The sequence below is a fragment of the Lepisma saccharinum genome, chromosome 19 (genome assembly GCF_977018435.1).
Source record: "Lepisma saccharinum chromosome 19, izLepSacc3.1, whole genome shotgun sequence".
NCBI lineage: Eukaryota > Metazoa > Arthropoda > Insecta > Zygentoma > Lepismatidae > Lepisma > Lepisma saccharinum.
The window spans coordinates 37,276,946-37,291,324 of NC_139247.1; the positions used below are offsets into that span (position 1 = coordinate 37,276,946).

At 37.2% G+C, this 14,379-nt stretch overlaps 1 protein-coding gene across 1 annotated transcript in view; it reads right to left on the reverse strand.

The window, feature by feature from the left end:
- LOC146002827 (lateral signaling target protein 2 homolog) overlaps window positions 1–14,379 on the reverse strand; it is a 185,422-nt gene that overhangs the window by 25,914 nt on the left and 145,129 nt on the right. The window contains exons 4-5 of the mRNA XM_083140792.1: window positions 6,818–7,110; window positions 4,706–4,877 (exon numbers count right to left, since the gene is read on the reverse strand). Of these exons, the coding sequence (XP_082996918.1) occupies window positions 4,706–4,877; window positions 6,818–7,110 (465 nt within the window). The remainder of the gene's footprint in view (window positions 1–4,705; window positions 4,878–6,817; window positions 7,111–14,379) is intronic.

Sequence of the window (14,379 nt, forward strand, 5' to 3'; positions counted from 1 at the left end):
GCTGCAACCAGACTTACAGGGTATGCACCCTGTGCGAGGTTAATATATTTCTCCGTCCTGTTGGAGAGAGTAAAATCTCGGCTCTGCCCCGGAGACGTGACGTCACTGACTGATCCAAACATTTACAGCATATAGGCAAGGGACGGTCCCCTCACAATGGAAAAGCGAAAAAATTCGTAGCCGTCTCTGGACAGGGAACGAGGTGCCCTGCCCATTCATGTTTGCCTCTTTCACCGTTCAGTGTTTCCAACGCTTGGCAGGCAGTTCATTCGTTCTTCAAGCCTGCAGCAATAAGATAGAAAAAAATCCCTCGAATGCTTTTCTTCGCGCTTGTTCCGGCGACCTGAAAAGTTGACAACACTTTTTATTGCACAAACTAGTCCCTCGTATTTTTAAAAAGATCCTCCTTTCTTCCCATTGTAATACGGATTTGGATTTGAGTTAGTGTGTGAGTTTGCGTTGCGTTCCATCTGTGCGTATTGGTCGCTTATGAAATAATTAGTTTTTCGCGATTTTATAGTTACTGTACATGTTTATTTATTTGTATAATTGTGTCTGTGTTCCAGCAACTTGACATGCAGAATATCTTCGTAAGTATAAACGAACTTTTTGGAGGTACATGGCCAATGTAAAGTGTTGTAACTGAACTTAACGGTGCATCATCTTCCTAAGGTCTAAATCACCATCCCTGAGACCTTCTGTAAACAAACGGTCTCACCGATTCGATGTATCACTCCACGTCAGCTGATCCATGACCGCAATCATCTGCTGTTACACTCATAGTTCGCCGCACCTATTCATTTTATATAAGAGCCTCTGAATGTGAGAACCTGTTCTCAAAACATCAGACGAATATGCAGCCACATACATTGTTACTCTCCCGGTCATTCTCTCTTTCATAACCCTTAAAACTGCAGACACTGACACACCATTGCACTGGGATACCAACTTAACCACTTCATTTACTGGTTTCTCAGGATACTACTGACAGAACGTTACTTAAATATTGAGTAGAATCTGTTTCTCACCCCTTTTCAAAGGCTCTCCTTGCTGGTGTTTTGAAAACAAGCTCGGAGAACACGGAGACTTTCCCTCACGCATAGAACTCGGCATGTTATTTTTCTAAGGCTAAGTCAGGCAATATTACTAAGTTGCACTACTTCCTTGCTGTTCACATCATTATTTTTAGAAAATAACCAATGTTATAAAATATCATTATGTACACAAATCTCTAAGCTCATTGAAAGTTATATTACTACAAAATGTTCACACTTATCTTGCCTTGCCATGTCACCTAGTTATTTTACGAAGTGCACTATATTTGGCGGAACAAAAATCGTTATTAGGATGCTTGTCAAAGTTTCCAACCGCAATAAATTTACGAACTTTTTGTCTTGTTTTGATCATCATCAATATATTTATTGGACTTACAGCAATGCATATGGCTGTTTATGCCCATTATATATTTTATTTACATAAGAGACAATTTACATAAAATGTACAAACAAATTTCAAATACACTCCTATCTATATCATCCTTAGAAATATACATTACCATGTTATATCATTTTGTCTAAAAAATGCAAGTAAAATATATTCAAAGAAAGAAGCCAAATTTATGGCAAATGATTACTGGTGCAAAGAGTTAACCATAAAGGTGAAGCAATAAGTAAAAAAAGAAAGAGCATTGGGTTTAAAGTGAGACGTCATTTGCTGCAGCGCATCCCATACTACAAATTTGCCATTGTTTTACCTTACGTAATGAATCCTGTAACATCGCTGCATTTTCGTGTGGATTATTTTACTTCTATGAGTTTGCAATGCTTTCTGCATGCAGGTGGTTTTGTTTACAGAAGGTGTCAGGGTTTGTGATTTGATATATAGTTAGTCATTGATATTAGTGGATACTTGGTGAATATGACATTGAATCATGTAGAAACTTTAATATCTACGCCTTTCAATTCATTGACAATGGAAGAGAAACTGCAGTGTAACATTTTTCTAATCATTCCAGTATCTACTCAAAGTTTAGTTACTGCAAGCGTATAGGGTTCCGACGTCAGTATTCAAGTTTTTTTTTATTCATGTAATTTGTTCCATATGTTGCTGATTTTTCGTATTCCTACGTAGTGAGTATTTAATGCTCTTTGGAGAGATATCTTGATCAGAATGTTAATTTTATTCCAAATTGTTCGAACAATTTACTTACTCCATATCAAGGAACTCCCCTCAAAAACCTTAAAGAGGAATATAGAGGTAAACTGCACCCCCTCCCCACCCAAAAGAAAAATGTGCCCTGCCTGACTGAAAAGGCATGCGCCGCCCCTGTACTTTACCATATAAAAAGCTATATTTAATGGTATTTGCATATTGTGTCTAAGCCATACACCTGTAGTCTTGACCTAAGAAGTGTTATCATTTTCACTGACTTTGCTAAGATTAGTTAGGTCTTTGGGAACCTTACCAAAAGGGTATTTATGACATTCCTCTCCAGTTAAAAATATTACAGAACACTCCATTTCCTGTCACAGATAACGAACATTCACAAATTCTACCAGCTTTGACCCTCCAAAATAAATAGCCTACTTTCAGTGGAGTGCCCAAGGAGGGGTTTGTGGGGGTCATAACCCAATACCTTTGGCCTAGTATTCCATAAACAACTACGTCAAAGGCAGGATAATGTGGCAAAAACAGGACTGTATACTAAAAAAGTATATGTAAACCCCCCACCCTCCCTTCCCTTTTGAAATTCCTGGGCATGTCACTGCCCCCTATCTTAAGCTGTATGTACTGCTACATTGATAAAAATATGGGGGAAGCTCAGTTTTGGAGCTGACAACACAAACTGGTTATGGGTACCTAATAAATCAAACCTTTTGCAATGAAATTTCGCAGATTTTCAATTGTCATACCTTGTAATTTCAATTATTTTCCTGTAGTTTACGGTTATTACAAGCATAAAAAAAGTGTTTCTTTGTGACGCTTCAGGAGAATACACGCTCCTTTCATCAGACATTTATTTTCATTTTGACTAAAGGAGCATGTGTTCTCCTGAAACGTCACAAAGAAAAACTGTTTTCTTATGCTTGTAATAACCGTAAACTACAGGAAAATAATTCTATAATGAAAGCAATGCGTACATACAAGAAAAACTATTGTAATTTCAATTTATGGTAAGTCAAGTATTAAAACCTTATGTTACTATATTTTCTGAGCCTTTATTTAACCCAAATTTAAAAGAAAAAGAAAATACTTCATTATTCTAAGTATGGAATGTAGTTTAACCTTACTTTGCAACGTCAGAAATTAGGTGACATACATTACCTCATATTGAGCAAAACGAGTTGAATCTAAAAGTTGAGATTTTTACTGTGAGTTAGGTTCATGAAGGGCTTCCTATGTGACAAATTTCAGAATTTTTAAAGGGACCCATCTGAGATATTTAACCCCGAAAACTGTCAAAATTCAATGAACGGCCATGTTTGAGCCCATGCTGTAAAAAAGGGCTGGATTTCTAAGTGCTGATATTTTATTTAGAGACACCCTGCAGGTAGGTCTACACATGAAAAAAAATAAAGCCTTAGACTGAACCCCTTCATTAAAAAAAAAAAAAAAAAAAAAAAAAAAAAAAAAAAATCGGGCTTAAAAATGCAATTTTTTTTAAACTATTGTTATCCCATTTTCCACCATAATTTTTGTACTTATGATGCAATTTCAAGCAAAACATACCTGAATATCATAGGAAGTATACTTCATTAGCTACAAAATGAATTTTGTTTCAGGTGTCTAGCTTTAATGGTTTTTGAGATATTAAGGTTTCTGTATACTGCTACATGAGCAAAAAAAGCCATGTTGGAAAAATGGCTGCCCCAGGAGAACTAAACAATAAATTTTTTGAACATCGATTTTGATATCTATAAACATGTACAAACCTTTGTACTAAAAATGAAATTTTTCTAAAATGGTCATGCAACCACCATTGGATGGTTTGGCATGAAATGACCCTAGTACTACCATCTCTGCATCTCCCTATGTCTTCATAGCACAGAGCAACAACCATGAGGAATTTTACCTGACATGTCTGTTGTTGTCATGTCGATATAGACCAGTATATGAGTAGAATTGTAGGTAATTGTAGGCAATTTCTGTAAATAATATGCAACTGATTGCAAAATTCATCCAGTTATTTTCTTTTAAATTAACATAATTGTATAATTCATGTATATCCTAGCTTTGAAAAGCAAATGTCACTTTATTTTTTCAACTCAAAACCTATTGCAGTCACCTGGTTAGTATAATTAAGAAGGAAGACCATGTGTAATTTTATATCAGATTGGCAGAATATCAGCAATTACCAGTATCAGTAAATTTATAGCAGGATTAGCAGATATTATATTAATCTTGCAAGATGCCATATTTATTTCTTTGTGTTGAACTACTGTTGCTACAAGTATGTAAAGGATGGTTTGCTAGTAATATATTTCAGGAAAAACATGCTCTCAATTCCCCACACACGTATTGAAAGTCAACATATTTATCCTTTGAATGTCTGTATTGGTTGAATTTTCCACTATCACCATTGCACCATTATCCCTCTATGGCTAATTGAAACAGATATAACCTTTATATATTTTTTTAATCATTAAAATCACATTTTAGGGACTTGTAATAACTACAAGGAACATTGAAAATAATATAAACCTACCCGAAAAGGTCGAAACATTTCCGACATGTCATTTGGTGTGCGGTCCAGACATAACGGCCCATCTGGAAAGATGAGTAGTCCACTAACAATAGCTAAGCGAGGTATTGTGAACATCAACGCAGGGTCATAATCATCTACCATTTCTTGACTAAGAAGTTTCATCTTCAGGGCCCTGAAGAGAAGAGTAATGAACATATATTAACATTACACACACACACACCTACCTATTGTAAGATAACAAAGATCACTTGAGAATTTTTTTAAAAAAGTCAGTTTGATGGCGAAGACAGTATCAATGTACATTTTATTCACTAATATTGTATCTATCTATAATTTATTCACTATATAATATCACACAACACATTTTTTCTTATTTGGGAAAGTCATAAGCCCATATAAGACACATTAATATTTCTCTCTTGTCACTGCTGTGTCAGTAATAGGCTACGACACATTTAGTAATTACAAGGTGACAGCTATTGACGGCCTATTTCCAGGAATGAAAATGTGTCATTTTGTCTTAACCAGCGGCAACTCAAGGGGGAGAGCTACCGTGCCATGGCACTACCCTCACAAGGAATGCATACCTCGCCCAAGTATTGTTAAATGAATACATTGATAGTTTACAGACAAGGAGATTCGAATCTTGCAATCGGTCAAGCTGACATGACGACACCCCCAACCTCCTCGCTGCATCGCCAGCTGTTTCGTACCCTCACGAGGCAACAGTCAGAGCCTTCCAAGAGCTGGCCTAACCAATTTGACACACATGCAGAGGGTTGAAGAAGTCTCAGTGAGGAACATTTCCACCATGAGCCGGGAACAAAGTGGCAGGGGGCAGGAACTTTCGCAGTGTTGACACAGTTGCAACCTTCAGAGATAAGTCGCTAAATACGACTGATTTGTAAGACCTGTTGGGGAAGTAATTCGTGAGAAAGGTACTATCTACTTTTCTGCCTACTTTTGGAGAAATGAACCTAGTATTTTTCCAAAGTTAAATTAACATTTTGATAATAGATGCGCCTAGAGGGCCATCCAGACTTTTTTTAAAAATATAAAAGTAAAAAATCCTATGGTGATGCAAGTTTCCTTTGGCATTTCCAAAATTTCTTTTTACAACAAATGTCTAGGATATTTTCGACATCCAGTTGGAATACGTGTGCATGGGGGAGGATAAGATTAGAGGATTTGTTTTTCCTCTTCCTCTTGTAATTGTTGTGTTTTTAGGGAAGTGTCCTGTAGTATATAAAGATAGGTTAGTGAGGGTAGATCAACCGGATTAGTGTGTTATTACTTAAACACACATTGTTTTCCACATTACGAAACAAGGATAAACACCTTGGCCAGCGGCGGAACCTCAAGGAGAGGGTGGGGGTGGGCATTGTGGAGGGCTGGTGTTTTATTTATCACATTGGCACTACCCATCATAGTTGCTGCCACTGCTCACAACAGTTTGTTTTGTACATGCCGAAGACTGTTGATTCATACTTGAATCACAGCATGCTACGGGTCCCAGGTTTGAATCCCAGCCATGGGTGTTCTTTACGAGTGTTCCTTCATGAGTTTCATCGTATCATCAGTCATCCTCATCTTCGCAATTAGCCAAAAGTGGCAGAAAAGCAAAGTAAAATATACCAAATCAACCGAACTTGTGCATTTTAACTAATTGCCCATCATTCCAATCCTTAAAGCTAAATTCAAGACAGAAAATGCAAAACAAAATAACCTATAGTGTAATACAAATTCCAATTATTTGAAATCAATAACCAACTGCTTGTTCCTCCATGAAAAACATCCAAGATGACATGTAAATTTTCCACCACATTTATGACATAAGAACTGAGTAGTTACCAAAAGTGGTAATCTAGTAGATTAACATAGGTGTCAAAATAAAAAAACCTATTCAAAATATTTCAGCCACTGGCTTTTAACCATTGATATATGCACCCATTGGGAATCAAATTTGGGAGTCATTGAAAATAATGTTTTGGCTCGAAAAAATGAAAATTTATCTCAAAATGGCTTAGGACTGACTATTCTAACAAAAATGGCTTAGGACTGACTATTCTAAGACTTTAAAAAACCGAGCAAAGAGCTGATGCAAAAACTTACCTCTCTAAAGTCTCCGAGAATAACACTATCACATTCTGCTGGAGTTCATATTCCTTCACAGTCTTCACAGGCACCATGGCACTCACATAGCTTAATTCAAACTCAGCAAACAGTCTATCAAAAATCTTCAGGGCTTCCTGGAGCCGTTCTCCAAACTCGGGAGGGTTTCTGAAGCACTGTTCCCGAAGCATGTTGCGGACGTTCTCCAGTGACTTTGTTAATGCTTTCGCCAGGGGGCGCATATTGGCACTTTCAGTCTCCCGGTTCATTATGCTGGATCCTGCAGCCAGGCACTGCAACACAAAATAACTCTCAAAATACTTTACAGTACATGTAAAATTCTAATTGATTATGTTTATAAACTAGAAAAAATAAATTTGAAGAAAGAAAATTAGCTGACACTCTTTTCTCTTACGTTGATACAGACAGGTAATATATAGCTGAAATAAATGTGAATATACATTCTCAAAAATAAAAAAAACTGGTTTCACAACTCTATGATAAACAAACTACTTCACTCATGCTACTATTTATGTAGAAATCAGCTCGGCACTTTTTTTTCTTCAATAAGTAAACATTAACATAGATAGAGCTAATAACATACTTGGCAAGTCTATGTAACAACTAGGTTCAAATATGACCGGGACTGATTTTTTCAAACATCCTGCCATGCACAGCAGTTGTGCATCCTTAAGATAATAGAGTCACACCCCCCATCCTCCCTCCGTCCAGGTTAGAACCTGCTCAGTTGTGTCTGAGTGTTGCTAGAGTGATGTGCGAACAGAAGGTGCCATGGAGCATGGCACAACGCATTGTGATCAAATTTCTCAGAGAAAACGTCCAGCCATCTAAAATTTTGCAGAGACTCAAACTACAGTATGGGGAAGAGTCTCTCTCACGAACCCGTGTGTTTGAGTGATGTAAGTACCTGGGTTCACTACTTTATCCCAGCAGTCATCACGTGAGTGGTGGCATACCGGTTCTCCCAGACCCAAGAAAGCACGGAGGACCCGTTCCCTAGGAAAAGTGATGGAAACTTTTTTTTTTTGTGTGTGTGTGTGGGGGGGGGGGCTGGCAGGGGTTTATCCATGTAGACTTTCTAAAGATGCCAGAACAGTCACTGCAGCTTATTACTCAACTCCTGACAACAGACGTGAAGGAAAAGATCCGATCCAAGTGGAAGAGAGGTGGAAAGTGGGTAGTCTTCCTTCCAGACAATCCACGGCCTCATACAGCCAAAACAACTACGGCAACCCTCATCAAATTGAAATGGGACCTTCTGTCATACCCACCATACAGTCCTGATTTGGCCCCAAGAGATTTCTACCTGTCTACCTGTTTGGAAGGCTTAAATCAGACTTTGAAGGCATGCGGTTTGCGGATAATGATGCCATCATCGGCAGTGTTCGGGAGTGGATACAGAGCCAACCGAAAAACTTTTATGAAAAGGGTATAGAGATGCTTCCAGAATGTTGGAAAAAATGCATGGACTCTGGAGGGGAGTACTTTTAAGGGTGACATGTTCAAATAAGTATTTGACAATAAAGGATTTGGTAAAAAAAGAAAAAAACATATTTGAATGACCTAGTATCAGATACCCAGACAGTTATAAAGGTACCCAAGTAAGTTCTGGCAGTTTCTGACAGGTTGGATAAAAATCATGATTTATATTTAAAAATCATTTTTGATGATTTTTCTTTAAATTGATTTTTTAATTTTTTTAAAAAAACATGCTTATAATTGCTTGTATGGGTTCTGGAACGATACATATAGATATATGTTTTTTATAGAAAGGCTTTTTCTAATAAACACCCCTGTAAAATATTTGATCAGTTTGATTAAAGCAAATAAAAAATTATACGTAAATATACAGATGGGGGACAAAATAATACGAACACCTGTGAATGTAGAGAAAATCTTTATTAATAGGGGGTTGGAACACCCTGTGACTGAAGTACACTTTGTATGCGACGTGGGATGGACGCATAGAGGTCATGCACAATGTTTAGGGGAATATGGAGCCATTCTTCCTCCAGAGCAGTCTCCAATTCCGAAAGTGTGGCTGGAGGCGGACTTTGAGCACGAAGTTTGGACTCAAAATATCCCACAAATGTTCTATAATGTTCAGGTCAGGAGACTGTGGGGGCCATTCAAGATGTCCTACTTCATCGTCATGTTCTTCAAACCATGTTTGGACAGACCCAGCAGTGTGGATAGGAGCGTTGTCGTCTTGAAAAAGCGGTCGGTCCCCAGGAAATAAAGTCTGGACAAGAGGATGGAGATGATCCCCCAGAATGCTGCGATAGTGACTGGCATTGATCTTCCCATGCAGAAAAACAAGTGGTCCCACACCATGCCAAGATATCGCGCCCCATACCATAATGGACCCACCTCCATGCTTCACAGTCGGCAAGAGGCAGTCAGGATGAAATGCATCTCGAGGCGTTCTCCACACATAAACGCGCCCCGTGGCCTGAAATAACGTGAATGTTGATTCATCAGACCAGATGACTTGTTGCCACTGCTGTGGGGACCAACTTCTGTGAGCTCTGCACCATTGGCGTCACTTGACAGCATTACGTGATGTCACCAATGGCTTATGAATTGCCACTCGGCCATGAATGTTTGTAGCATGGAGTTCCCTTTTGACAGTTTTGGTTAAAATGGGGTCCTGGAGATGCCTGTTCATTTCAGATGTTATCTCGGATAACGATTGCTTGTGCTTTCGGGCCACTATGCGCTTCAACACCCTCCTATCCCGAGCAGCAAGCTTTGTCTTTCGTCCACTGTTGTGCTTTGAAGACGCCATCTTACCTTGTGTTGTGTACGCTGTCATAACGGCTGATACTGTGCTCCTTGCACACCCAACAAGCTTTGAGGTTTCAGTCACCGTGGCTCCAGCTGAACGTGCTCCAACAATCATGCCTCTTTGGAACTCTGTCAGGTCTGACATTGCAATGTCTCTTGAGAGCGTATGATAGACGAATGCACCACCAATGACTGCTGTTGGCAAACTAATACCTTCCCCTTCACAGCCACTAGGTGGCAGACTTCAGTGCCAGGTGTTGCTGCTGTACTGCCGGTGTGAAATGTGGCATACTTTTTCACAGGTGTTCGTATTATTTTGTCCCCCATCTGTACATATGATTATGTATAATGATATAAATATGATGTTTCTGTTTCTGATACTGTGAAAATATTTGTTGAGTGTATTAATGAAACTAAAAATTTCACTAATTTTTCTTCCAGTGAAAATAAACATTCTTGATATACTATATAATTGTAACTTAAAATATTTTTTATAGCATTTGTTGCTGAATTTTGGCAATTTTTTTTAATGATGGTTTGGAAAATATCATCTGCCATGTTCATTTACAGTTTAATGATGCTGACACTATTTACACTTTAACATGATTAATATATTTTTTTACAAATTTTTTTTACTATTTTTGCCTATACAAATTATTACATTTTAAATCAAGAGGAAATGTAAGTGTATTTACAGTTTACATATTACATTTTCTTTCCTATGAGCTTCACACCATCGGTACATTATTCTGTTTCCTATCTTTTCCTTTCTTAGTGCCTAATAATAATCATTAAATAATTTCAAGATTAATGTACTTTCACAAAGAGTGATTCTGATGTCTACAAAATCCTTATGTACATTATTCGATAAATGATTTATTTCAAGTGATTTAAATCTTTTTTAAAAAAATACCTGATTTACACCTTCATTTAAATCGCGATTTAAATCAATCCAACTTGGTTTCTGACAATGTCAAATGTCGTGGTCTGCACACTGAAAGTTCCAAGGTTAGACAGATAAGACAATAGTAAAATTGTTAGTGGATGTATGCAGGTTCAAACAGGCAGGTTATGATCGGTGCAGTTCAACATGAACATCAATGAGGATCGGTGAAGCATGGGTAGTATTCAAAACAGTGTGATAAGGGCCTGTATGCTGTACGAGTTTAAACTTGGAACAAACATGACAGCAATGGAAAAGAAAATATGCCACACATGGCTAAGGTCACCCGTTTCACCATTCTCCACCTTGGTTAGGAAACACTGATGGGTTATTCAGTATGAAACACCCAGAGCAGGTTGCTTCATAGTCATGGATTTGCTTCAATGTTTCTTTTTTTACTGATGGATACTTGGTCCAATATGGCACATATGTAATATTAGACTTGTCCAACAAATATGTCGAAAGTTATAATTTTTTGAAAATTTGAAGACTTTCAGAAATTGGGTGGATGAATGAATGCACCATGTGACACAAAACTGGTCATATCTCGGAAACTATGTGGAGTATTGTGATGAATTAGGTATTGTTGGAGAGGAGAAGGACAGTCCTAACAGAAAATGACTATATTACCACTCTTACCTATTCAGAAAGCAGAAAAATATTTAAATAAAGTAATATTTTGTGATGAAAGACACTCCACTTCTGGTAATTGTTTGATAGGGGGTCCCAGGTTTTACCACGATGAAAATTGTCACACAGCATAATCAATGCATGTTCAGCATAATAGTAAACAATCAGAAAGGTAATATTGTTCATATTAAAAATATCACAGGTTTTAGTATCAACCATTTTTTCCATTGGCACACAGTTATATTTTTGACAAATGGCCCTAAAACACTCACGAATTACCAGTATTGTTAGAAATGTTGAATACATGGGAGAAACATTTATATGATGTTTGTTCACTTCTAGCTCACAAGACCACAGTTTTTGTCTAGAATGCAAATGGGTTAGTCCACAGCGAACGGTCCAGTACTGGTTGCTTGACCATTTTAAAAATTTTCAATACTTTTGTTGTTTTATGACAATAGAAAACTTCTTACCTTACATGCCAGCAACATATTTGTTAAAACCCATAAAAAACACACAAACAGCATGATAAAAAATCACTTTAGCAGTTCTTCCGAGCTTTCGATTCCACGGAATCATCATCAGGGCTGGTCGAGGGGCGACAGAAAGGACGTGGTTGAAGTTCCGCAGCGGAACTCGAAAGATCGGAAGAACTGCTAAAGTGCTTTTTTATCGTGCTGTTTGTGTGCTTTTTAGTGTTTTGAACAATTTTTTGTCGTTCTAACCCCTATGCAGGGGTAGTTCAAAGCAGGCATTATTTTTCTAAAACTTTACTTTGTTTAATAATGGTATCCATTTTTTGTATCATGACTGGGTATTTTTGGCCTTTGCAGACAGTTGCGATAATTATGATAACTCAGCTAAGAAAAATGACAAAGCTGTGGCAAACAACATTGTTTTCAGTACATTTCAAGCTTTATTTCATGTTCTGTGCTTTTTTCCATCATCTCTAATGAAAATGGCTGAATGGCTGAAATTTAAGGTCAAAATTGATGTTCAATTCTGAACAAAAATCAAGGTGCAGGGTAATAATTTTTTAGAGGAAATATATATATCCAAAGATTTTATTATTTTTCTTAATAATCTCGCTCCGATATATAGAGGCTCAAATTTAAAAAAAATAAATGAAAAAGTAACATTTTCAAATAGCTATAACGAAAAGAGGAAACTAGTAGAGTTCAAATATTTTCTGCCAAAACTTTGGATATAGATGTTTCTTCCAAAAATTTATATCTCTTGATATTATATTACTTTTCTACTAAAAAAATCCTTCAAACAAGTAGATATTTTCATTTCAAGGAAAAGTCGCCTGCTTCCAATCTTATTTTATTTTTTAAATTTCTTTCCATGCAACTGTGTTTCTGTTCAACCACTGCTCCACGACTTACTTTCTTCTTCTATGCTTACAATATTCACAAGCAGAAATTATTGCAAAGCCCATTGATAAGACCCTTTTTTGTTTATCTCTAGAATCTCGGCGAACCTTTCTGGGAGACACTATATTTGTGAATTAATGTTAATGTTCTTATCAACCTTGTATTTCAACTCTTGTGCAAAAAGATTGTTCAGGGATAGGAAATAAGTACAAAGCATAGAAGAAAAACGGTTGAAACATGATCAAAATTACTTAAAACAGTTAAATGGGATAACACCTGATCCCATGATCATGCTGGTGGATTGGCCTGTCATTTCCTGCAGTTACTACAGAATCACAATGATCATTCCTGAAGCACCAAGGTCAATCCAAAAATTGGGATTACGAAGAAACAAAGGTACATATTGTGACTTTGGCTTTATAGTTTTTAATTATTATATTGTTCATTGTGACTGGAGCACTGGTGCTTCACACTAACATTTGCAATTTTTCCCTGGCTTCTTAGATTCATGTAAACAATTTTGGTTACAGAGTAAGCATATAATATGCCTCAGGATCTGCATAACTAAAATGACTGACTCTTGTAGTTGATACAGGCTCTTCTCATGATTAGTATAATGTGTGGGAAAATTCACATACTGCAATTTGCACAGTTTTGCCTTGTAAGGTAGTGATTTTGGAAGCTCAGTAAAGTCCAGACAGGTGACTTGCAAGGAGCCAAGTATGTTTTGGCATAAGAATTGTGCTAATTTTCATGGGAAGAATGAGAAGTAGCAATCAGTCATCCAAGAAAAAAACCCAAGGGAAAACTTTCTTCCTGACATAACTGGAAAGTAATGCAAATGAATATACACCAACAGAGTGAGGAAATTACCTTATGATTTGGCACACCCAGGAGATGAACTATGTAGTAATTTCAGAGACAAATGCAGGTTTGACCAGGACTCGAGCCCAGATCTCTGGCATACCATGCCATTGTTCTACCAACTGAGCTACCGAGCCAGCCCTGTGTTCGCCAGGTAAAACAGCGACAGTGAAAAATTAGAAGCCATGGCTAGCTATGTAGCTCAGTTGGTACAGCAATTGCACGATATGCCAAAGATCTGGGCTCGAGTTCTGGTTAAGCCTGAATTTTTCACTCACATTCCTAGAGTGAGAAAAGCCTGTAACACAAAAAATTATGTTGATTTAGAGTCCATATTTGAAGGGGGGAGGGGTGAGAGAGATTTGTTTGTTTCTTTCTTTTTTTCAGAAAAACTGTCACTTCTCACTTATATTCTAAAATCTACACACTAGTACGAAAATGTACCTTACTTCAGTTTTCCTCCAAATTTTTGGATCTACCTACTTAGATCGCACTGTTTCAAGTGAAAACATGGATAAAATTGGCTAAGAAAACTAGATCTTTCTGCAAAAGACCTGGGAAGTAGGAATCAGTTGGCCACTGTACAGTGATACTTTCTTGGATCTAGTTCCCTTTTAACCAATGTTAACTATTAAAAAAAAAAAAAAAAAAACTGGAGCAATGTCTAGTTGGAAAATGTTTTCTTAGTAAGGTACCTGTTGGGAATATTGTGCAAGTTAAGGTTATGATGTTGACATGTAGCATGAAATCTTAGGTAAATTATATTTTATGGCCATGAAAATCAACCAGTAAAAATCACATAATACAAAAATCTGACTGGTACAGGGCGATTCGTAAGTCTGTGAAACATTTAAGAAATTTACTACAGATATGTGATACAAGTGACAGTGATAAAACTACAAACTCTTCACAAATGCTCTATGTGTGCACCTTTGCTGAAA